Source organism: Convolutriloba macropyga, chromosome 3 (genome assembly GCF_964194025.1).
Source record: "Convolutriloba macropyga chromosome 3, txConMacr16.3, whole genome shotgun sequence".
NCBI lineage: Eukaryota > Metazoa > Xenacoelomorpha > Acoela > Convolutidae > Convolutriloba > Convolutriloba macropyga.
The window spans coordinates 12475127-12501043 of record NC_134470.1 but is presented as its reverse complement, the minus strand read 5'-3'; the positions used below and the strand labels follow the sequence as shown (position 1 = coordinate 12501043).

At 35.6% G+C, this 25917-nt stretch overlaps 1 protein-coding gene across 3 annotated transcripts in view; it reads left to right on the top strand.

The window, feature by feature from the left end:
* Nucleotides 1-25917, top strand: part of LOC142335946 (uncharacterized) — a 56425-nt gene that overhangs the window by 13762 nt on the left and 16746 nt on the right. For all 3 annotated transcript variants that reach the window (XM_075384357.1, XM_075384358.1, XM_075384359.1), the window contains 6 exons: nucleotides 2224-2303; nucleotides 2734-2928; nucleotides 3018-3113; nucleotides 18134-18253; nucleotides 19925-20047; nucleotides 20430-20714. In XM_075384357.1, coding sequence (XP_075240472.1) covers nucleotides 2224-2303; nucleotides 2734-2928; nucleotides 3018-3113; nucleotides 18134-18253; nucleotides 19925-20047; nucleotides 20430-20714 — 899 coding nt within the window. The remainder of the gene's footprint in view (nucleotides 1-2223; nucleotides 2304-2733; nucleotides 2929-3017; nucleotides 3114-18133; nucleotides 18254-19924; nucleotides 20048-20429; nucleotides 20715-25917) is intronic.

Below are 25917 nucleotides of genomic sequence, written 5' to 3'. Positions count from 1 at the left end.
TCGAATTTATCAAAGGAATTTTGTAGCAGTTTTGTTACTCCTGCGCTCGTTTATGCAATTCTTTGCATGACTGGTTCTTCTGATGCTTTTGACGTTCGTCCTCAAAAAGTGGGTGAACAGTTAAAGCCCATTAAGTTCTCGTAGAGGCTCACGCTTAACTGGGCTAAGTATGCGGTTCACTGAATCCGTTAAAGAGACAATTAAATGCTGAGTGGTTCTTCAATCTGTTTGCAATATGTTTCTCCTATTTATTTAGAATTTGTTTAGTCTATATAATTGTTTAGTGTGACTCTCGGTTGTTGGGTTGTTTTTGATCAAACAGGAGCACTACTAATTGTTTCATTGTTTTCGAGGCTGTTTATTTTGACTTTCGGATGTTGTTTCTTTTAGACAATGCTGTAATTTTTCAATTCGTTTTTTAGTTTTCGTTTCTTTTTCGATTAATCGGTTTTCACTGCATTCAAAGTTTGTGCGTATTGTTAGCCAACAAGAGGCCGTTTTTAAAAGCGAATAGTATCAATTTTTTTGTGTGTTGAATAATTATTCAGGAATCGCAACATCCGAAAATTTTTGAGGAAGATATCAGATTCGGCTTATGTTATTTTCCCTACTGTTGTTTCAAAATGGTTTTTGAATTTGTGTTCTCTTTTTCAGACTTTTGAGCTGTGTTCGGGACGTGATATTTAACTAGATGACTCAATGAAAAGTGATTAAAGTAGTTCTTTGAAAGATTTGTTTTCTCTGCGTTAGTTACAGCTACATAACCTACAGTTTTTACGCAGAGAGCCACCTCTTTCCAATACTGTCAATATTTTGAAGTAACCAGGCCTTCAAAATATTGACAGCAATGTTGAGCAATGTTTGAAAAAAGTCAAGCTGAATGTATTTGAAGCACACCTCAATCTTAGAAACAGGAAAATAGGCTGCTCAGCGTGCGTGTTTTGTTGTTCTAAAATTTGGGAAATTCCATTTCATATTTGAGAATAGGAAATGATCCTATTGTTTTGAAGTCGGCAATCCAAATCGTCAGGCTCTTATACAGAAACCATTTCGAGAACATTATCACGTTTATTTGATGACATGTGAACTATTTTTTCAAGTATGTTTGCTACAAGCTGAGGAAATCAACATCATTGAAGTCGCTCCAAGCCTAATAACAAATTTTATTTTCTTGCTTTTTGGTTGAAGCAGTTGGTGTCCACTTTCTGGAGCAATGCAGAACTGCTATCATCCTGCATTATGAATCTATCACGCTTCACGTCCCGAATGCTGATCTAAACTGCTGTCTCATTCATAGATTAACTCCTTTTTCAAGCAGCTGAACTCACATGGCGGCAAATAAATTAAAAAAATGAAAGAAAATATAAATTAAAATGAAAAACGCTTCAAAATTGGTTTCACTTTTTCAGTTCAATTCTCGCTAGTGGCCAATTTACGCTGTGGTAACATCATCTAATGTCCCTTACTAAACATATTGCCACCCTACTACCACGCATGTGAAGCAGGTATCAATATATTCGATCCGATGTCTGTTGTTCAAGGGCAATTCGATCGACATTGTTCCGTCACGTTTTCAAATTTGTATTGGTCTGCATTTGAGCTGTGTTGAAGCTTTTATAAAATCAGTTTAAGCTCCTGTAAAAGTTGTTGTAACAATTATTGTCTAAAATAAAAACTGTCGGAAACTTTTATACTGAACGTTTTCTTTATGACAGCTGCGCCTCAATTACAATTATTGAGCTCGCTATCGGTTATAATGGCGGTTATAATCGATTATTCTTGTCAAACTCTCAGCGGTTGGTGAAAGAGCGCTAAACAGAGCAAAGTACATTTAGGAGTAGTTCAACCAAGTCCATATTTTATGAGTGCATTTGATTTTTTCTGTTTCCAAAGGTTTTTAAACATTTGAATGACCAGTTGATCTGTAGTACAGATCATAGAGACCAAATGGACGCTTCCTTGATTTTTGTCTCTACGTTTCGGGGCATAGAGTCTTTTCTTCTTCATGGATAAAAGTGACCTCTTGTAGTGTTGCCTTTTGAATCCAATAAATACAGATCATCTGCATTGTTTTGTTATCCGAAGTTTGAGAGATTACCTGGCTAGAAAAGGATTTTGCAGGTTTGAACAATATTTGCAAATATGCTGTTTTTATTTCAATGACGCAGTTGTCTGCCTTTTATGCAATATGTACTCAACGGCAGGTTTCTGTCTTTGTTTCAGGACGAACAACTGAACAATGGATCCTATTCAGATTCCAAGGAAAGAAATCTCTATTTCGACAATTTGGCTCCCTCTTACAAGTTCGTATGCAAGCACATTTTCTCACATCAATTTTCAATAAGCAGTTTTGCAGATATTATTTTTATTTCTACCGTTTATTAGTAGCAGTTGTTAAGGGCAATTTCGCTTTCAATCTGTCGTGACAAGAGAACCGATTGGAGGAAAGCAACTTCGCTCTGGTTTTGTTAAGAAATTTCGCTTTTAATCTCTTGAGATATTGCGCTTTACTCTGTTGTGAGAGGAAAAACGGTCGAATAATACTTGGTGTGCAAAATGTGAGATTATATATTTTTAAAGCTGTAAAATTGCGGTGTAATTTATTTAAAAAGCTGTAAACTACCTTCTTTGTCATACCTAAAATATTATAACGTTATTTACCGATTTTAATAGAATTATTCAAGATATTCAAGAATTATTCATTTCTCAGCAATTTATTCAAGATATTTTTAGGCGTACAACAATGCTGGAAAAAAGTGGAGCTATATCTTACGACTCGTTTTTGCACAAAATAGTCGGGTTCTCAAACCCCAAATCTGCTTACACTGTTCTTACTAATCGGACTTTGCTGAACTTTCCTGGAGAGACGAAATTCAATGGAGTGTCCCTTTGGGGTGAGCTGGGGCCATTGTGTTCCACTTTGAGCAGGCAAGTAATCGCTATCTTGGGTGTTATAGTTTTCCGTGTGTGTGAACAGACTCTTTGTCCACCGCAATTTGTTCCCATCATGTTTGAAGGTCGCCGCAGCTCAGCTCGAATCCCGGATCAAGCGTGGTGGTGGAAAGCGCAGAGACGTTGAGGAAAAATCAGAACATTGCCCGGGCTATGAAAAGGTATATACGTTACTTGATATTCTTCAATGTTACCTTTTGTTTTTTGAGGCGCAACTTCTCAAAGCTCTTTAGAGTGAGAAAACAATTGTTGAGGAAGTTAGTTGAGGACTAGTTTCATTTCTAACATGACCCATTGGTACGGTCCCAATTTTTTTTGCCTTTTACGCATTTTTATTGGATTTTGGAGTGTATTTGAACTCTAAATGGGCCAGTAATCTGAAATCGCAGTTAATGTTGCGACCCAACTCATCTTAATTTCTGATTTAATTATGTATCAAATGAAGCCGAGTTAGGAAACTTTCAAATTGTTGAAGAGTAATTTTGCTGCAATATAATTTTTGATGGAATTTAAAATAATGACAGACATATATACAAGTGATGTTAATGCCAGTGAGGTTATTTTTTCACTGTAATGGACAAAAATTGAACAGATCAGAACATTTGGTTCAAAAATGAAATCAACTCTAATACAATATCTTATTAAAAAAGCTATTTTATCAAGAAAAACTTTTCAGCACTAAAATTCAACCACTGCTCGGTAGAAGTCACTAAAAAGGTCACTTTTGTTTTTGGTATGGTCATAACGAAAGCCGAGGAAGATGACGAATTAAAAATTCTAAAATGCAGTCCAAAGAATTAGACAAATCAAAGGCCTCGCTATCAGCCTCATTAGAAAAACAGTAACAGTCTTTGGCGGTCAACGAGCATATACCAAAACACACGAAGATCGATTTAAAGAAAAAATAATCTACAAACGCTCCTTTATTAATAGCCGCCCTCATCTTATCAGCCGGCTATTATAGCGCTCCTATTTTTTTACAATTCAAAGAATTTGAATTGTATTGGGGTGCTGTCTTTTTTACGACTCGAAGAGGAGTATTGGAGAAGTCCTTTTTTTAAATCAATTTTATTGGAGTGATGTTTGAAGCGGGAAATGAAACGCGTGAAAAAATTTGGAGTGATTTTGGCGCTGAACAAAAGTGAAGAGCGGAGCGAAAAGTGAGTGGTTTTTGTTCATACCGCTGTTTTTGAGAGAGCGAGAAATTGATGTGTGACAAAAATTTTCTCTAAGCGAGCGAAATTTTTTTGTTCACGTGCGGCATTTAAAGCAGTTTTTTTCATTTAATTTGGTTGAGCGTTTGGTTATGATTTTATTTTAATTGTAGGCTGGTTTCGGTAGTGGTTTGAAGGTTTCTGGAAATTCATATGAATTTTATGATAATTCGGAGGTTTAAATGTATTTTGCTGATTTTCGGGCTAATTTTTGCGTTTTTTTTTTGACGATTATTTTGTTTTACTGGCTCAAATGGGTATTGAAGAAACCCCTTCTACTTGAGCAATTTTATGATAACAATTGGTTACAGTTTTGTGGGTAAGAATCATTTTTTTGTTGAGAAATATGACAAAAAAATGGCGAAAATTGGATCTATTTTTCTTAATTTTTTGCAGTTTTTCGTTTTTTTCTGTTTTTAGCTAAGTTTCTTTGCCTATTATGATTTGCCTTTTGTTTTGCGAGCATCTGGATACCCTATTGGTTGAAGGGAATTTTTCTTTGGATCTATATGTTTTTGAAATATTAAAAACTTAGTAACTTTTTCCAGGTTTTCAGTGAAATTTGTTTTTAAGAGCTATTTTTTTTTCATAATTTTAGCCTAAAGTATTTTTTCAAAATTCACATAATTTGTTTTTGTAAGTACTAGTTGTTTTGATGAAGTTATTTTGGCAGAGATGGTTTTTTCGGAATCTCAATTTATAACAAAATTTGATCAGATTTTTTATCATATTATAACAGATTTGATTTTATTGTTTTTTCTTTTTTGTTTCATGACTTTGTTTCAAGATAATCATAAATTAGTGAAGGCACGTTTTGTTTGATGAGTAGTTGGATGGCGTTTAAATGGAATTTCACTTCGAGTCGTTTCCGGAATTCTTCCGGCTATGTTTTTTTTTAAGATCTGTTCACACATTTTCATGATTTTTGAAGTCAAATTGGAGTAGTGATTTTGGTCACGCCGAAACAGGAAATGGAGTGAAGAAGCGAGTGGTTTTGCGGCGTGAAATTTTTTCACTCTAAATTTAAAGTGGAGCGAGAAAACGGCGTTTGAACAAAAATTCGCTTTCTCGCTAGTGGTTTTTTGTTCACATGCGGCAATTTCACTTTGATTTTTACTGTTTTTTCGATTTTTTGGATCGGATTTTTTTCTAAATGGTTTTCCCAATCCATTCATAGTCCGTTCTAGGTCTAGGTTTTTTGTTTAGTCAACGAAAATTCTTTGAATTGTACGTCAGGACTTGTCCTGCTATGTTTTTTTACTTCGTCGAACAAAAAATTTTTCGCTTTACCCCATTTTGCCGCTTTTTCAACATTTTGCGTGAAATCTTTTTGACTTCTCTAGTCTAGTTTCTCTCTTCTCTCATTCTGCTAAAAGTGATTTTGAACATCAGTTGCTCAGCAAAGCAATTCAAAATGAACAGAGTCAGAATAAAAAATTGAAGTCAGAAACAGAAACGGGATAAACCCATAAAGCCCAATTTTAGATGCCCGCTATTTGAACGTCGTTCCTATAATTATTAGTTACCTCTCTCTAATGCTTATTGGTATTGATAGTAGCCCCTGTAGCCTCTCTCTAAGAAACAGAAGTATGTTCAACTACGAAATGTTATCAAAATAAATTGGACTTAAAAATGTTTTTGTACAAAATTTTTTTTTTTTCAATATCTATTCTCTCAATCCCAATCATTCTTATTGGAATCAACGGCGGCTATTTTCCGGGTATGTTTCGACTCGATGCTGGGTTCGATGATGAATTTGAACAACCATTTGAACTACGTCGATAATAAAAAAGAAAAATAGCAAAATTTTGTATCAATTTCTGGTCTTAAATTTTTGTGTATCTAAAATTCGCTCTGAATCATCATTTCAAGTAGCTGAAATCAATTGGTGGCAATTTAATACCAAAAGTCAAATGAAAAGTGCGCCGAAACTGGTGCCATTTTTTACTTTAAATCTTAATAGTGGTATATGTTAACCTCTAATGTGGTTATTTGAAGACCACTATTGAACTTCGTAGTCCCATTCAGGCTTCCCCCAACTGAAGCAAGCTGCAATTGATTAGAGCTCCCACTGGTCGTTCGAGAGCAATTCTTCCGACGTTTAGTCGGTTATTTTTCCTTCAAGTTTGATTCAAGTCAAATTATATAGTTTTAAAGAAAATGAAATCAACAAACAACAATTGCCTGCAATCCTTGTCATAACAACAATGCTGGAGCTATTTTTGGATCTTACAAAAACGTTCGTCTTCGTTTTACATATTTTTTTTCTAGAGAAAGTAGCTCCTTGCTACTTTCCTGTAGGTTCAACCGCTATGCTTTGTTCGCTCCTTCTCAGCAAATACAACAAGTAAAACTAATTGGTGTTTTGTTCTGAAATGATTTGAATCATGGTCTTCCTCGAGGGACAGTTTTAGGTACTGTTTTAACCTAAACGAATTTCCTCAAAACGTGACGACAACAGAACAGTTAACCCGGTTTGCAGATGCTACGTGCTGTATTTTTTTTCCTGGAAACACTGAAAAAGTGTTCACTGCGCTCAATCGAATTGTAATAAACATATATTTTTTCAATTTCAGTTTGCTTTTTTAAGGCCTGTTGAGCGAAGTCCTTCGATGCGATGCGATGGCTGTCTTTGTCATGGTCATTCTTTCCATTTATTGTTATTGTCGAACCCAGGTCCTCTTAGGGTAGTGGCTACGGACTAAAATAATTTGATACCCGCTACCCGGCCCAACTTTTGCCCATTTCTGCAATTTCCCGCTAAATTTTGATAAATTAGACATCCACTTCTTTTAAAGAAATTTAGAAGTTATAGGTTTACAATTGAAACAACTATCCTTATTAACAATGGCAACTGTTTTTGGCTGGGGCAGATACTGGCGCAATCACTGTTGCTGATTTCTTGAATTTTTTGTAATATTTTTCGCAGACACACTTCAAATTAAACGTTCTCCAAAACTGTTCTTGTCAGATAGGACGAGTCAAGATTTCATTACTTACATTTTGTCATTGGCTTGTATTGGAACCATCAAGCTACGTTTCAGAAGGTTTGCTCATCGCAGCTTTGTTTGTGCAGTTGCTGTCGATGCTTAATTGGTCTCCAACGAGCAATTCTTGTACACACGTTGCTCTTGGCCGTTTTTGCTTGACTGTTTTGACTTTTTGAAAGAGTTTTACGGCCTTGACTTTTTGGTTTTGGATGATATAACTTATTCTCTTCAAGTGTTTTGGCAGCTGAACTCGAAATGCCAGCCTTTACTACTAAAATTCAAAAGAAAAGTGCACCACAATTGCAGTAATTTTTTGAGCACCTCTAGGAGTTGGGGAATCCTAACTTAATATTTAAATATGCGTTTCCCTTTGAAACAATAGGTATATATTTTATACTGTGATGGTAGCATATAGAGAAATCAACTGTAATGAAGACAACGAAGCTTATATAGCTAAGACGTGGTTACATATAAATCGTGACTTCTACTTCTCCGATTTCATTTTCAACGATTTGACTTTTCTTACATGATTATACTTGATGCAATTGTCTCTAAATACTACTCTATCCTACATATTTTAGCATACAGTAGTATTTAGAGGTCCTTGTATCCTACACTCCCACTTGTCGTTTGAGGTCAATGCTTCTTGCAGTAGTCGTTTGTTTTTTTTTATCTGCAAATGATCAAGATTTAACAGCTCAAAAGATTGATTTATTATGAGTGTACCACGTTCAGCAAATTGGTTTCCTGTAACTTCATGTCGTGATTCTTTTCTTTAAAGCTTGAGTCTTATGTGTAGTTGAGCAGTTAGTTTTTAATCGCATGCGACTATTTTCATTCGTGGAAAACATTTTTCCTTGAAATTTTAATTTCTTGTTACACGAAGAGTATAGCTTTCTCGATTTGCTTATAAATGGGCGCTTGTAATTTGTATGATTCTTTCAACGGAACCAAATCAAGCGGACAATCATCGCGATCAAATAGGATCAGCTTCTCAGATCGCCCAAAGTTTAAAAGCAGCAAAACGTTTACATCAACAGTGAGTAGATAGCCATTATAGCAACAAAAAGTTATTATCACAAGATAAAATTGAACTTCATTATCTTCCACTTTTTGAGCCTGTCATAAACAGCTGATACTTCCCTCTTCGGAGTTGTTCTTGATTGTTTTCTGGAATGATTTTGTGATTTCTAATTTTGTAGAGCTTAGTACATGAAAAGCGATTGAAGTGCTGTTGAAATTTTCGTTCACCAATTGATTCTTTCAAAAGCTTAACGTTTGCACGGTAGCCTACTCTGCTCAAAACAGAAAAATGATTGCAGAACTCTTCGAAAAGAAAGGATAATGTTACAAGGATATTAACAATGGCAACTGTTTATGGCTGGGGCAGATACTGGCGCAACCCCTGTTGCTGATTTCTTAATTTTTTGTTGTAATATTTTTCGCAGACAAACTTCAAATTAAACGTTCTCCAAAACTGTTCTTGTCAGATAGGACGAGTCAAGATTGCATTACTTACATTTTGTCATTGGCTTGTATTGAAACCATCAAGCTACGTTTCAGAAGGTTTGCTCATCGCAGCTTTGTTTTTGCAGTTGCCGTCGATGCTTAATTGGTCTCCAACGAGCAGTTCTTGTACATACGTTGCTCTTGGCCGTTTTTGGTTGACTTTTGACTTTTTGAAAGAGTTTTACGCCCTTGACTTTTTAGTTTTGCGCGATATAACTTTATCTCTTCAAGTGTTTTTGCAGCTGAACTCGAAATGCCAGCCTTTACTACTAAAATTCAAAAGAAAAGTGCACCACAATTGCAGTAGTTTTTTGAGCACCTCTAGGAGTTGGGGAATCCTAACTTAATATTTAAATACGCGCTTCCCTTTGAAACAATAGATATATATTTTTTACTGTGATGGTAGCATATAGAGAAATCAACTGTAATAAAGACAACAAAGCTTATATAGCTAAAACGTGGTTACAGATAAATCGTGACTTCTACATCTCCGATTTCATTTTGAACGATTTGATATGATTATACTTGATACAATGATCTCTAAATACTACTCTATCCTACATATCTTAGCATACAGTAGTATTTAGAGGTCCTTGTATCCTACACTCCCACTAGTCGTTTGAGATCAATGCTTCTTGCAATAGTCGTTTATGTTTTTTATCTGCAAATGATCACGATTTAACAGCTCAAAAGATTGATTTATTATGAGTGTACCGCGTTCAGCAAATTGGTTTCCTGTAACTTCATGTCGTGATTCTTTTCTTTAGAACTTGAATCTTATGTGTAGTTGAGCAGTTAGTTTTTAATTGCATGCGACTATTGTCATTCGTGGAATACACTTTTCCTTGTCATTTTAATGTCTTGTTACACGAAGAGTATAGCTTACTCGATTTGCTTACAAATGGGTGCTTGAAATATGTATGATTCTTTCAACGGAACCAAATCAAGCGGACAATCATCGCGATCAAATACTATCAGCTTCTCAGATCGCCCAAAGTTTAAAAGCAACAAAATGTTTCCATTAACAGTGAGTAGATAGCCAATATAGCAACAAAAAAGTTATTATCACAAGATAAAATTGAACCTAATCATCTTCCAGTTTTGAGTCTCCCTCTTCGGAGTCGTTCTTGATTTTGTTCAGGAATAAATTTGTGTTTTCTAATTTTGTAGAGCTCAGTACATGAAAAGCGATTGTAGTGCTATTGAATTTTTCGTTCACCAATTGATTCTTTCAAAAGCTTAACGTTTGATATCCTTGGGCGGTGGACTACTCTGCTCAAAACAGAAAAATGATTGCAGAACTCTTCGAAAAGAAAGGATAATGTTACAAGGATGTTTTTTTTCAAAAAATACGAATTTAAGTGACTCCTGCTATTTATAAATTGGTAAGAGTGACGAATAATTGCAGCAAGTGTACATCAAAATAGCATCGTTAATGAACGGATTACAATTACGATGTAAAATGATTGTGAGCTAAACAAATCGGGGTTTCTTTGATTGCAGGCACTCGTTCTTAATTCATATGAACTGTGTGACCTTGAGAAACAAACCATAACAATTAAGGTTGATATTATGGCTTTGCAGGTCCGCTTCAATTTCCTCAATGTCGTGCCCCATTGAAGTAATGCTTGAGTCATCAGAGAACAATGAAACAATAAAAAGTTACAAGTTGGTGGGTCATTTATTTATATATTAAGTGTAATTTAACTCTTAATTTAATTCTTGCTCTTGTCGTCAATTGGTTCGGTCAAAAAACAACAAAGTTCGCGGAGGAAAAACTGCTGCGTTATAATTTTTACAAACATAACCAACCAATACCTAACGAATAGCTCTAAAACGACAGGCAAGGGTTGGCCTTGAACAGTACGTTCAGAGACTGATGAAGCTCTAAGAGAGCTGCACAGCACCATAAAACGATCGTGATTTCCGTTTATCCCGTTATTCGCCCGAAAAATTAAATCGGTCAGGCTAATAACGACCAAGCAATTGATAGCAGCAGTATAATTGCTAGTATAAATTAAGCTCAAACGAAGCAAAACATTCTTTTCTTCAAATTCACAACGAAAGAATCATTTGCATATTTTGCTAAGCAAGCAGAACTACGAGAAGAAACTTAAGCTTGAATGAGACCCAAAAAGTTATATTTATCTACACAACCATTTGATATTTTTCTATAGCAATTTTAATATTTTTTCAGTTACAGTGATAATTAAAAATAGCAAGCAAACAAATTTTCACTTCCTGGTGGTTGGTTAACCAGTAGTAGTGGATAAACCACTACTACTTTAACCACTACTACTTTAACCAGTAGTAGTGGATAAAACAAGGAAACCAACCACCAGTAAAATTTGACCCTTTCTCCAAACGAATAGGGCCAAATTTTACTACTTGTTGATTTCCTTGTTTTATCCACTACCATACATTCTCTCTATATTCACTTATATATTTATATTTTAAATCTATCATTTCTTCTCTCACTTGGTGCAAACCACTAGTGTCGAGTTAAGCTGGTAATTAATCGTTATCAAACGGATAGTTTGGGTTCTATCCCCACTGACTCCAGTGAACGTCCCCAGATACTACTAGTGAGAACGTGTAACAAGCACGTAAACAAACTTGCGAAAATAAACTTGAACAAAAAACCAGCTTAGCTCTTTCATAAAATTTAACTTTTTGCTAATATTTATACAATATTAAGATCCTTGTTTTTATTTACTATTACATATTCACTCTAAGTCTAACATTAAACTTCGCGTTTCTTCTCGTAGTTCTGCTTGCTTAGCAAAATATGCAAATGATTCTTTCGTTGTGAATTTGAAGAAAAGAATGTTTTGCTTCGTTTGAGCTTAATTTATACTAGCAATTATACTGCTGCTATCAATTGCTTGGTCGTTATTAGCCTGACCGATTTAATTTTTCGGGCGAATAACGGGATAAACGGAAATCACGATTGTTTTATGGTGCTGTGCAGCTCTCTTAGAGCTTCATCAGTCTCTGAACGTACTGTTCAAGGCCAACCCTTGCCTGTCGTTTTAGAGCTATTCGTTAGGTATTGGTTGGTTATGTTTGTAAAAATTATAACGCAGCAGTTTTTCCTCCGCGAACTTTGTTGTTTTTTGACCGAACCAATTGACGACAAGAGCAAGAATTAAATTAAGAGTTATATTAGACTTAATAATATGCTTTTACTAATTGATATTAGTACTTCGTCTTATTTTTAGTGGCTATAGAAGCTTTTAGATTGAACTTCAGACAAACATGTATTTTCAATTGAAGAATTGGCGCTCATGAACGTTCTTTTGACATTTATGCTGTCTGATAATAGAATTTCTGACTGAAATTGTTCTAAACAATCTTGATTTTTACTTGATCAAAGTTTCTAAGTTTCTCTTCAATTAAGAGCAGCCGACCTAAGAAATGCTTCACTCATTGAACTGTTCTGAGCAGAAAAGTATTAAGTGAACATCAAACCGTCTTCTGAGAGCAATTTGTACGATGATATTTCGTGTTCAGCTTATTGCTAGTGAAATAACACAGCTGTTCAAATTTCAGCATTAACGTTTACTTAAATTTAAAAAGTTGTATGTGTATTTTCCAAATTAAATCATTTTTTTGTTGAGAAAGAATAATTTTTAATTGATTGCCATTTGTTCCGGCGGTTTTTGTTACATATTCAGAATCTTGACGAGAAATGTTTCAATTCGAGAACGGAGGAAAGAAAAAAAATAAACATGTTATTGATAAACGCTCAGCGATAGCTTGGGCTATTATTGGCCTTCTCTTGGTTTTTACAACTCGAAGAGGAATATTGGTTTTCTTAAGGTTTTTTACGACTCGAAGAGGAGTATTGAGATTCTACAGGTTTTCACGACTCGAAGAGGAGTATTGAGATTCTACAGGTTTTTACGACTCGAAGAAGAGTATTGTTATTCTACAGGTTTTTTTTTTTTAGCAGAAAGCAAGTTTGTTCATGACTTCAATTTTGACTTCTTTCTATTCGAGCTTTTACCTCCGTTTTATCTCCGATTGTTGACTACTGTTTTCGAACATTGTACTTTAACAATAGCTTAGTTTGTAATGTATAGCAATTGGTAACAGTCTGTAATTCAAGGTGAAGAGGTCAATTTGAGAAAATTTGATCCCATTAAACTACCTACCCCGCCCCCAAAAAAAACTACCCCCCCACGTACCTACCCCCCCCCCCCCCCCAACACCAACGTACTTACCTCACCCCCTCGTACCTACCTACCTACCCCCCCCCCCCCTGGTACCTACCTACTCCACGCGACGTACCTACCCCCATCCCACCTACCTACACCACCTACCTGCCCCCCCCACCATTCACCCCACCCCCCCCCCCCACCAGCACCTACCCAAACCACTGAACTGAAAAAATTTTGACGCTTTTTATCTTATATTGGTCTACTGTTTTTGTTATTTCTAGTGTTTTTTCGATATTCTGATTTTGTCCAAGTTGGAATAGAGATTTATTGCACGACGATTCGAGTCGTTTCCGGTATTCTACCGGCTATGTTTTTTTAGCAGAAAGCAAGTTTGTTCATGACTTGAATTTTGACTTCTTTCTGTTCGAGCTTTAACCTCCGTTTTTGATTGTTGACTTCTGTTTTCGAACATTGGATTTTAACAAATGCTTAGCTTGTAATGTATAGCAATTGGTAACAGTCTGTAATTCAAGGTGAAGAGGTCAATTTGAGAAAATTTGATCCCATTTAACTACCTATCCCGCGCCCCAAAAATTACCCCCCCCCCCCCACGTACCTAACCCCCTCACCCCCTCGTACCTACCTACCCCCCCTCGTACCTACATACCCCTCCCCCCTCGTACCTACCCACCTACCCCCCGCAACGTACCTACCCCCCAACCCACCTACCTACACCCCCCACCACCGCCTACCTGCCCCAACCTACCAACCCCCCACCCCCAACCAGCACCTACCCATATCCCTGAACTGAAAAAATGTTAACGCTTTTTATGTTTTATTGGTCTTCTATTTTTGTTATTTCTAGTGTTTTTCGATATTCTGATTTTGTCCAATTTAGGGTAAGGATTATTTTGCACGACGATTCGAGTCGTTTCCGGTATTCTACCGGCTGTTTTTTTTTTAGCAGAAAGCAAGTTTGTTCATGACTTGAATTTTGAATTTCTTCTGTTCGAGCATTTACCTCCGCTTTTGATTGTTGACTTCTGTTTTCGAACATTGGACTTCAACAGTGGCTTCGTTTGTATTGTATAGTAATTAGTAACTGCTGGTAATGTTCAAGGTGAAGAGGTCATTTTGAGATTGTTTGGTCCTATATAAGTCACCCCTAATTATCTCTTACACTACACCGCACAAATCCCCCGCCACCTATCTCCCCCTCCCCAACACCTGCCTACAATTTTTTTCTCTCCTGTCTATTTTGATGTTCTGATTTCGGTAAGGTTAGGTTAGAGATTATAATGCACGACGAATCGAGTCGTTTCCGGTGTTCTACCGGCTATGTTTTTTTTTACCGGAAGTACTATTCGTTTAGACCATATTTTGAACTAAAAGCGAAACTGAGTAAAATTGCCGTGTGAACTTATTTTTTCTGAGCGGGAGAAGTTTTTTGATCGTTCACTGCGTTTAGTGAATGACTTTTTGACTTTGAATTGTAGTTTTTGACTGAATGGCACATATAGATAACCAATTTTAGCCGTTTTTTCGTCCAAGTAGCCGGTTTTTTGCTTCTAAGTTGTTTTTGTAGAAAGTTTTTATTCGATGCTATATTGAAATTCATACCTCGGAAATTGATATCACAGAGTTTTGGAGAGCCTGAAAAGTTTTTTGAAGTTCAAAATTGGCACATAATTCTTGATTTTTTAAGTTAATTTTTTGCTTTACTTCTAGTAATTTCTTCATTTTTTGGATCTTCCAGCCGTCTTTTTGTCAAAAATCAGTTTATATAGCGACTTCCATTTTGATAATTCATATTCTGAATACCTCTTTGTACCTCGATGTAATTTTGTTTTATAAAATTGTACATATGCTAATCCAACCTTGTTAGTTTTTCAATTTTTCTCAGTTTTTTGTTTGTATTATAGCTTTTTTATTACTAGAAATAGTCTTTTTGCGCAACATGATTGATTTTAATTTCGTTTCAATAGAAATTCAATCATTTTTGCGTTAAGTTTTGTAAGTTAATTTTTTTTTTCATAAATGCAGTCTCAAAAATTCATTGGACATTTTTTGCAAAATGTTTTATTGTTTCCGAATGTTTGATTCTGCTTTTTCTTTTTTGTTCTGTTTAGGAGAATGGAGTTTTGTCTCGGATGACTCATTGTCTTTTCTATGTCTCAAATGCTGAACATGGAAAGTTATTCGTTTTTCTTGATTTTTTTAATTTGATTTTTAACTTTCAAAAATCAAGAATTAGTCGTTTTGCTACAGTGTTCTTTTGATTGTGGCCATATTCTTTAAATTCTAGTTTTTATTATTGTAGCTTTGTCCTGGCACCTACATTTATATTCGTTATATTGATTTTTTGGTTGTCAAAAAATAGAATGATTTCAGCTTTTTTATCTTTTCATTTCTTTGGTTTGCAATTGATTTCATTCAACATAAGGCAGTCCTGAGAGTTTGCGTGAAATTATTTTCCAAAATTTCCACTTAGTACTATTTATCGCAATTTTCTTCAGCCCTGGCACTGTTTTTAAACAATTTTTTGCCTTTGATTATTATTCTGTTGGTTATGTCTTTTCTATCATTAATTTAATTTTTGAATTAGTATGAAATCATGTCTAGAATATATAAATCAAGGAAGAAGTATCTGTTGTTTTTGTCTTAATTACAGTGATTAGAAGTCTAATTGTAGTCGTTTTCTGATTCTTAATTTTGAGCATTCTTTTTTGGAAAAATTTAACTTAGTTTCTAAGACTTATCTGCCGTTTGCTTTCGCGATCTTTTTGAGATTAGAATCATGAATTATTTGAAGGCAATTGATAGTCCTGTCAGCCTTTTCAGCCTATCAGTTTCTTTACCATCCTAATTATTTGGGACTTTTTTTATGTTACCAAACGTTTTCAATAATATTAAATTTTGCTGCATTTTGTTTCTCTTGGTGACAGTGGTTTAATTTTCACCAATTTTTAGATCAGACCAGGGGAGGTAATGAGTTAATAGTTTAATACAAAAGGTAATTGCCTCAGCTGCAAATAGGTTTTTTGTGAAGTTTTTATGCTTCGAGTCGCTTCCGGAATTCTTCCGGCGATGTTTTTTATTCCGTCGTCAAGAATTTTTGTTACGACCATATGACGTCACAACCACTTTTTGTTCATTCGTTCATGCAATTTCAGCTGAAACGCGTGCGTGACTTCATTTTTCGCTCTTAGTGGAGCTAGTTTTTTGTTCATTTGCGTGATTAAATTTTTTGTCACACTTGATTTACCTCACTCTCAAATATGACTTCCTCACTTTAAAATTGAATTTTATTTACTTTAATTTGAAGAGATAAGGTCAAATAGGTGTGTGTCTTTCTAAAGAAAGTTTATTTGAGAGCAGCCAATAGAGGCAGTCAGAACTTATACAGATTTTTAATCAAATTATAACATATCAGCCTTCAATGAAACGACAAATTTTTGGTCTGTCTTTTTTACTGTTTTTTTGAGACTGCAGATCTTTGACGTCACAACCACTTTTTGTTCATTCGTTCATGCAATTTCAGCTGAAACGCGTGCGTGACGTCATTTTTCGATTTTAGTGCAGCGAGCTTTTTGTTCATTCGCGTGATTAAATTTTTGGTCCCACGTAACTTACCTCACTTTCAAATATGACTTCCTCACTTTGGAAATGACTTTTATTTACTTTAATACAAAGAGATAAGATCAAGTGAATGTTTCACTCTAAATGAAGGTTATTTAAGAGCAGCTGATAAGGGGCAGCAATAACTTATGCAGATTCTTTATCAAAATATAACATCTCAGCCTTCAATAAAACTTTTGGTCTGTTTTTTTTTTCAACTGTTTTTTAGACTGCTGATCTACGAAGCTATTGCGGCTATTTTCTGGCAATCTGCCAGCTATGTTTATATGACTATACTATTTTGCTTCTCTTTTCTGACATTTTTCTGGTTATTTTTTGTAGATAACATTTATTCACTTTTTGGCTGATAGTTTTAAATATATGCTTCTGCAATGCTTTTCATCTTCATTTCTAAAACTGAATGGACAAAAAAGGCATTTGCTGAACTATAAAGCCGGTCATCGCGAGTCTCGCTATTTCTGTCTGAAATGAACTTTACAGTTTATTCAAAGTGGCGTTAAGTTTAATCAAATTGCGGCTGTTGCCTGCCAGTTTGGAATAACAGTTACTTCATAGCTGTCCCTTTCTTTTGACGCTATTTTTAAAAAGCCACTTTAAAATCTAGTTGCTATTGAAAGTGCTCTACAAAATGTAACTGATCGTAAAATTTATTTGTATAAAATGTTGTGTGGAGAAGTTGTGTCCCATGGTGAACTACAATAGATATCAATCATCAACGCTTTGCTGGTTTTTTGCTCATGCGGAGCTGAAATTGGTTCTCAAGTTCTTCATAATTTAATTGCTAATATTGTTTTTACGGTTATATTATTTTGTATTATTGTAATTTAAATTTCGTACTTTGCCACTGATTATAGTGCTCATATTAAAATTTCGGACCAATTTCAGTGTTTTTTTTTCTCTAATTTTGACAGTTTTCTGAATTTATTACACTGAAAATTGTCAATTATTTACCTTCAATTTAAATGCATACGTCAAATACATAATCTACAAAACCACAATACTGACCAAATTGACCGTTACTTAAGAAGTGGAAACATTACGGTGATTTATTTTTGACGGTCCAAGAATGGTATAAATTGCCGTCAAATCGAGAAGCATAGACAAATGAATGGATTGCGCAGCTTCTTTGACTGACTAAAAACTCCAGATAGGCTCAATCAAGCTAGTTTCAGGAGTCCCAAATGCAGGATGCACTCCATATCTCTCCAATACAAACTTATACGACTTTGTTTTCATCTTCAGTACAAATCTGCACACTGTTTTGCAAATGGCATCAAACGAAGTTTTGCTCCAATAATTTTGCAATCCGTCAAAGCCAATGTTCTTTTACATCCTTCATCTATGAGAAAAGAATGTTTGAAACCGGAATAAACTTTTTTGCACTTACTGTCCGATAGTACTTTTTATGCGGCATCATTTTTGAGAGCAAATTTTTATTTTCAACAGGTATTACGTCACAAAATGTATATTTTACTAGAGTAAATTTACTCGAATCTGTCAATGTTTCCAAGATAGTTGTTAACAGCGTGTCAATTTCCGAAAATGATTTATTGTTAATGGAACAATGGTTTAAAAAGTAACACCATCTGTTTATATCCATTCGCTTGCAATGACTGTCTTTCCATAAGTTATGTTACCGATACTGATTACGTATGTGTGTGTACAGTGTGGGAAAAGGTGTGCAGTGTTTCAAAGAGGACAGACACGTGGAAGCAATGCAGCACTTCAACATTGCTCTGGAAGTGGAGCCCCAGTGTGTTGAGGGATTGGTGGCCAGGGGTGCATTGTAAGTAAAAATGCCTCTATTTACTATCTTTTAATTTGCTCTTGTTGTAAAATAGAACTAGCTGTCGGATAATATGCTCTTGGTGCAATTATAAATTTTGCTGCTGATTGCGGCGATGTATACTATCAGATGATTATCTCGTATGATCTGACAAGACGAATAGAAGAACTCGAAAAATACATGGCTATCCTGGAAGTAGATCTTGCAAGGACAGCCCGGCTCTCAGTGCGTCTGTTCTGCATCATTCATTCATTTTCAACAGAAAACAATTTTTATCAAAACGAATTTAAAGTCAGTTGAGCATTAAACTTTTAATTCAAACAGCAACTAAATTTGACACAAGTCAGAAACTGATCAATTCAAAAAGTGTGCTACTATGCTACTCTTCTTTTTAATATGTTCGTCAATATTTAAGCTACCTTCGGTTACCTAGGCTAAATCTGTTTGTAGAAAAAAATTATTTTCTGTTTGTGCCCCCCTCAGCTTAGTGGGTGCAGCATTGGGGGGCACAAACGGAAAAGATCCAAAAAATGTAATGATGGTTTAATCGAAAGACAATTTTACTTAAAGGATTGTGAATATCTACGAAATATCATAGAATTGATAATTAATTGCTCTCAAACGAAGTTTGTAGCAATTATATTAGTCCTGCCGAACTTTTTTAATGCGATTTTTCGCTTGACCAATTTTTCGTCTGACGCTTTTGACTTTTCGTCCTCAAAAACGGGATAAACAGGTAGCGCCCAGCGGGCATTAAGTGCTCTTAGAGCCTTTCAGCTCTGTTTCAGCTCAAACTGTTTTGAAGACTTATACTTTTACTTATGGTGTGAAGGGCGGTTCTTAGAGGTTGAAGACACCCCAACTGTTGCCCCCACCCCAGTGCTGCGCCCACCCCCCATCAGACCTCGGTGCAAGATTTTCATATCACGAATTAAAGCAATTTTTTAAAATATTTGCAATTTTTTCATTTTTTTGAGTTTTTTCCGGCAGCACAGGCCCTGGGACCTCCTCCAAGGTTTGATAATAAGCTGTTGCGTAGTTTCTAGAGTTAATGGGATGGTGATCAACATTTTTCATTACTCCAGTGTTAGTAATTTTTGGATAAAATTTAAAATTTTCAAATATTTCTAAAATTTTTGTTCCAAGTGTACGGATCTCTATGAGCCTGTGAAACTATTTCAGGCTTGAAACAGGGATACTGGATAGTCTCATGAAACAATGAAATGAATATCTTGAATTTTAGCAAGATTTTGTTCAAATTTTTGACTCTTTTCAAAATTTTTGAATATTTTTGTCCTTTTCTGAGTTAAACGATCATTACTGGCAAACGAAGCTTTTCAAGTCTTGCAGATGGGTTACTTAACATAACTCCAGAGACAAAAAACAGTTTTGAACATCTTCACTGCGAAATCTGGAAGCCTCTCTTTTAAATTTTGCAATGTTTTGAAAATTTTTAGAATATCATTTTTTTATTTGATTTGTTTACTAACAAGGCTAGAAATCTAAAAGTTGCATAGTCAAATCAAGCTGAAGCGAGCCTCACTAAACCGTGGCTAGCTACTGACGAAGCCAACCCCTCGCCGGTCGTTTGAGAGCAATTCGCCCGACGTTAGTCGGTTATGTTTATTTAAATTTCACGAGCGACCTTTATCGTCTTTTTCATTGTTTCAGACATACTAAACTGGAAGTGTACACTAGCGCTATCTCAGATTTCAAAGAAGCTCTTTCCTTGAAGCCAACTCACAAGAATGCCAACAAATACCTCCTCGAGACTTATCTCAGCTATGCCAAAAGGTAATAATGTTTGTTCAAAAAATGTTAATTCAAAGCTAAGTTGGTTTTCGAAAGTTCGGTGCTTTTATTTATCATGTTTTTATTTAACACTATGTTGTTTTTATTTATTATTATGCTATTATTTATTCTATCTAGTTTCGGACATACGTTTTTTAGTTTCCACGGTTCACATTTATCTGTTCGTTTCTGTGAAAATTTATGAGAACTCATAGTCTTGGCTCTTCTGAAATTTTTTTACTGATGTCTAAATAGGAAAAATTTAGACGGAGATGAACCTAGGTTAGTCGCTTTTCGGGCCTTGTACTCAGCGCTTGGTGATGTCACCTCAGGCGACTAAACTTTATGTTTTAATATATATACATAGTTTTTTGTTAATTTCTAGGGAGAAAGTGCGGGAAAACTTTATAAAATCTGAAAAACTGTACCGTGAAGCGCTAGACCAGTTTAACGAAACGTCACCAGAAGCTGTGCAATTGATAAATACTCTTATGGAAAGCCTAGAGCAACAAAAAGAGCAATTGATGGAACGGGAAGCAAGACGAGCTGAGAAATTGGAACAAGGATCGCAAGAGACTGCACTGAGTGATATGAATACCACTAGTGGCGATACTTCAGTCACGGCAAAACAGATTCAAAAGTGGTTGAATAAAGAAAAGCAAAATTTGAAGTAAGTAACAATAAGTTTATTGGATCGTTTCCGTTTGTGGTCCCCCAGCTTAGTGGGTGCATGTTATTTGAACCCCCAAACGCAAGTGCCATATTTATACATAATGATTTATTGTAATGACATTTGCTATGTAACTGGAGGAGCATAACGTACTGGGGGCAGAAACGGAAAAGATCCAGCTTATTTTTATAGCTGCGAAGCTGTAAGCTGAGCGTAGCTATATTGCGGTGCTCTTGGTTTTTTTTTTGTTTCGTCGTCTGACGCTTCATTTTCGTTTTACATTTGTTCTAGAACATTCTGTCTCGTCACTGCTTAAATGGCTTTTTCGCGCTTGATTTCACGCTTTCTGCGTGACCTAAATTGCGGTTATTCAGAAACAGAATCTGTTCCTAAAACAAAGTTGATTGTAAGAAAACAGATTGTATGGTCCTACAGCCGAGTGGTTAAGGCGACTGGCTGTTAATCCGGAGATCGCCGGTTCGAGACGCGACAGGGAAAATTTTTTTGCACCCAAAAACAACCTTTGAAATAAACTTGTAAGTTTTATAGGCGGCGGCGATAACTATTATCAACTCACTTCTGTATCTTTTTCCATCTGTATTTTACGGCACGCAAGTCTGTTTCGCAGCTATTCCGGCAATCTGCCGGCTATGTTTTATAATTCTAGCCGATTGTATCGAAGCTTGAGTTTTGGTCTTTTTTAATAGCCGCACAGCGATAGCTGGGGCTATAATTGCGCTTCTCTTGGTTTTTAATAGCCGCACAGCGATAGCTGGGGCTATTATTGGCCTTCTCTTGGTTTTTTTTTATTTCGTCGTCATGATTTTTGTTACGACCATATGACGTCACAGCCACTTTTTGTTCATTCGTTCATGCAATTTCAACTGAATTGCATGTGTGACGTCATTTTTCGCTCTCAGTGGAGCGAGTTTTTTGTTCATGCGGGTGATTAAATTTTTGGTCACACTTGACTTACCTCACTCTCAAAAATGACTTCCTCACTTTGAAATTGACTTATATTTAATTTAATTCAAAGAGATAAGGTTAAATGGGTGTGTGTCACTCTAAATGAAGGTTATTAGAGATCAGCTAATAGAGGCAGCAATAACTTATACAGATTTTTAATCAAAATATAACAGATCAGCCCTCAATGAATAGACGAATTTGTTTGGTATGTCTTTGTTACGCTCTGATTCTTAGCGTGTTCCTCATGGTGTTTTCTGAGGTTAGTATTTGAGGTAATTAACTTGAATAATCAGCATTTTACAAGGACTTATTTAGATGTTTCACAGTGCGATTTTTAGTAGATATACTTTGAATAAATTTAGCTAGTTAGGCTTTTATTGAGCGGTTCGGATGTGCGATATATCCACTAGTTTGCCTTGTATTTCAAAGCTTTAATAGTTAAACACATGTTTTTGTTGGAGCCACCCAATTTATGTTTTCTTAGAAAAGAGTTTTGAACGAAAGCACTAAAGTTAAACACAATTAAAGAATGTAACGGAAATAAATTTTAAGTTAAGACAAATTGAGATAAAGATTTAAATAAAGAGGGTTAAGACAAGATTTAAGGCTTTGAGGGAACATTTGAGAGTTGAGAATGCGCTAATGTTGAATAAAGAGTGAGAACGAAAGATAGAGTTAAGGTTAAGAGAGGGTGATGAAATTAGCACTGAGAAGAATGGTGGTTATTTCACTGAATAAAGGCTCTAAACTTTGAATGAAATAGGAGAAATATATTGGTTGAATGAATGATTTAAAGCACTGGTTAATTTCTGGGATTGAAGCACTGGTTTGATCATTTAAAGCTCTTGTGATTAGAACTTAATGAGTGAAGGGATACTGAGTCAGTTAAAGGATTAATACTTGTCGAACAATTTAAGACTTTCAAGAACTCAAAATATACTTTCCTCTCGGGTTAAAGCGCTGTTGTCCTGTTCGTCTTCTGTGGTAGTTTGTTCGTCTTCTGTATCAAGTTTGTCTGTATCAAATTGAAGATGCGCTTTTAGTTGGACAGTTAAAGAGTTGAAGGAAAACTTGGAGATTGCTCTCCCTATGAACAGAACTTATGTCTCTTGCGGAGAAGTCTGACGTTTTTCTCTTCTGGTCGTCAATTGCTTTGTCCAGGTGGTTGTGTTCCGTAATGCTGTCGTTGGGAGTAGGAACTACAGTGATGCTTTTTACTTGTGCAACACTTCCGCCTTTTGGCTTTCCTTGAAGCCTTTATGGATTAGTGCATTGTATCGATGCATGGTAGTTACTTCACTCTATCTTTGCTGGATGATATGCTTCAGGTCAGACTGCTCACTCTGAGTAAGACCAATAGCTTCTTTTCTTTATTGTCCTTCATTTTGACGCTTGAGGTCTTGTTCGGGGAGAAAGGAAAAATGTCTAAGAGAAACAATTTTCATCACTTTTTGCACGAGCTCTTCAGTTTCCCTCCATTGTCTTTCATTAGCTTTGGCAATTTGTCTGCCTCTCGAGTATATAATGAATGGAAACCTGTGGTGCTGTATGTGCAGTTCATGGACAGCAATATGTTTTATTCTCTGAATGTTTGGCTGAAAGTTTCTTCCAGTGGTCAAATATTCAAATGGAACTCGATATTGTAAAACTTTTGCAATATTTTTGGTTTTGTGACCAACTATTGGTGTTATGACATGTTATGGTGGTTCCTTTTGTTCGTTCGCCTACTGGATTCAGGCTTCTAGTTCTAGTGTTCTCAATATGGCACTTATTTATGTGGTATTTACTTGTTTCAGGTGTACTCTGCTTTTATATCATGTGTGTTTGTGTGTGTGTTTATTGCTATTACTACTGAATATGGTGTTTAAACATGTTGAAGTCTAGTTATTTGGTTGAAAGGTGGATGTATGCTGATGGGGATAGTGGTTGGGGGGTCGAATTTTGCAGTGTTTACATGTTTTTTCGAGTTTTTCGGAGAGTAAATGAGGGAAAATGGGACAGTTAGTGAGTATTTAGCTAATAAGTTGATGTCAGTGGTAGTAGTGACTGATTAGTATGGCTTTGCAGCGTTGTTTGGTGCGTGTGTTAACAGTTAGTGCCTGAATTGGCTGAGTGAGAAGGGTGCGTCGATGGAAATGAGATAGTTTCAGTGCAATTGATTTGATTATCATGTAATGTACTTTCAGTTATGGGTAAGTTTTTTGGATTGCAACAATTATGCTTGGTTTTTACTGGTGGAACTAATTGCTGGGGTGTATGTGATCATGTGATAATGTTTTTGTGGCAGTGCGTAGCTATATAATGACATATTTGTGAGAATGCAAGAATGCTGATATAATGACTTTTTGAATTTTTGAGCATTAACTTTATTTTACTTGTGAAATACTGGTTATAGACTGATTCTAAGGTTTCTAGACACTTGTCCTGTTTGTAAGCAACAGCTGTGTGTGATATGAACAGGTTTGGAAGAGTATTTGGTACTAATTTTTACATGTAGTTTTTTCGTAATATAGGTCATCTTTCCACATCAGGACTGGTGTTGCATATATGTAAATTTTTCAAATTTTATTGAACTTTGGGCAAATTAGTTGGCTTGGCCTACTTGGTAGACATTGGTGGGGAACAACTATGCTATAAATTCAGGGTTTGGGGCACTTTTTGGTCAACTTTTCCACTAATGTATGAGAAAACGAAAAATGCGAAAATTCGGGGGCCCCAGCGTCACTCAATTTTTAAATTGCTCCAATCGGGCTCAATATTGGCAGATCGCATCAGTGGCTCAAAAAACGCTGCAGCGCAAAAATTTGGCGCAATTTGAGCAAAGTTATGACTATTTCCGTAATCTGAACCTGGCTATTTTTGAATTATGAAATTTCGGGTTGAATAAGTCGTCACTGTTCATACATTATCGGTATTGAATGGTTAAAATGGTACTGTCTATGCTTGGTTCTAACGTATATTACTGAATTATAGGGTTTGAAGCTATTTATCGGGTCAGGACATTGATTTATGAGTCCAATATGCTAAATTTCAGGCGTGATTTTTCCACTATTCGTGCTTTTTCAAGACATGTGTCGGTCTGGTGATGCTCTAGTGACCTAAATCGGGTGCTAACTGTTAGTAATAATATCTGTGGCTATCAGGGGTAGCATTTTGGTAGCTTTGGAGATGAGTAACTTGTGTTTTGGTCCAGTTTTTTTGTAGAATTTGCTAGAATTTTACTTGTTGTGCGTCAAGTTTGGTGCATAAGTTGACATAGGTTGGAGATGATTGATTTTTGACGGTAACTGAGGGTCATACTAGTGAGTACTATGTTGGTGGCGGCAGCTATTGGTGCAATTTGGTGCATGATTTGAGGTCATTATGTTGAGTTTTTCACATGAGAATTTTGAGCTAAATTTGGTCAAATATGTGCAGATTTCAATTTTTTCACTTTTGTCAACATTTATGCATTTCTGTTCGATTGTATGGGCTTATTAGGCTTTGAAAACTACTGGAGAGACTAAATATTGGATATGGGCTCATAAGTCGGTTATTTGATACTATTTTTCTGGTCTAAATCTGGCTCTATTTTGACGAATTTGAGAAGTGTCTGGTAGGCTTCAGTTTTTTGCTATTATTTCAACATTTTACTTAACAATTTTCCATATTTTTGATATGAGCGTGTAGAGCTTGAGCATACACATGTTTTAAGTTAATAATATTGGGTTTTAGATCAAAATTTTGGATTTTATTAACATGTTCGTAAATTTTCGAATAGTCTCCAAAATTGGGGGCCCCATTATCACTCAATTTTTAGAATGCTTCGATAAAGCTCAAAATTGGTGAATCGCTTTATCGGCTCAAAAAACCCTGCAGCGCAAAATTTGGGCGGTTTTAACTATGTTTTCACGAGTTATAACGTTTTTGCTGCAGTGAACCTGGTTTTTTTGAAAAGGCTTAGATAGGGGATAGGATATTGGCTATGAGGCTATGAAAAACTTGTTCAAAGTGGTTGATTTAGTTATGGTTGGACTGTTTATAAGTAGGGCTAACTGAATGAACAATAAAATTGGGCATATTCAGATATTAAGATGCATTTTTTATCACTTTTTCAGAAATTACACTCGATTTTTTGTGATTTACGTTACTTTGGCAGTCTTTTCTCAACTTGTATTGGAACTAGGGGGCTGGGAGTGCATATTCTGAGAGATATAGGTGTGGGAGTGCTGATGGTGTGGTTAATTGCTGTCAGAAG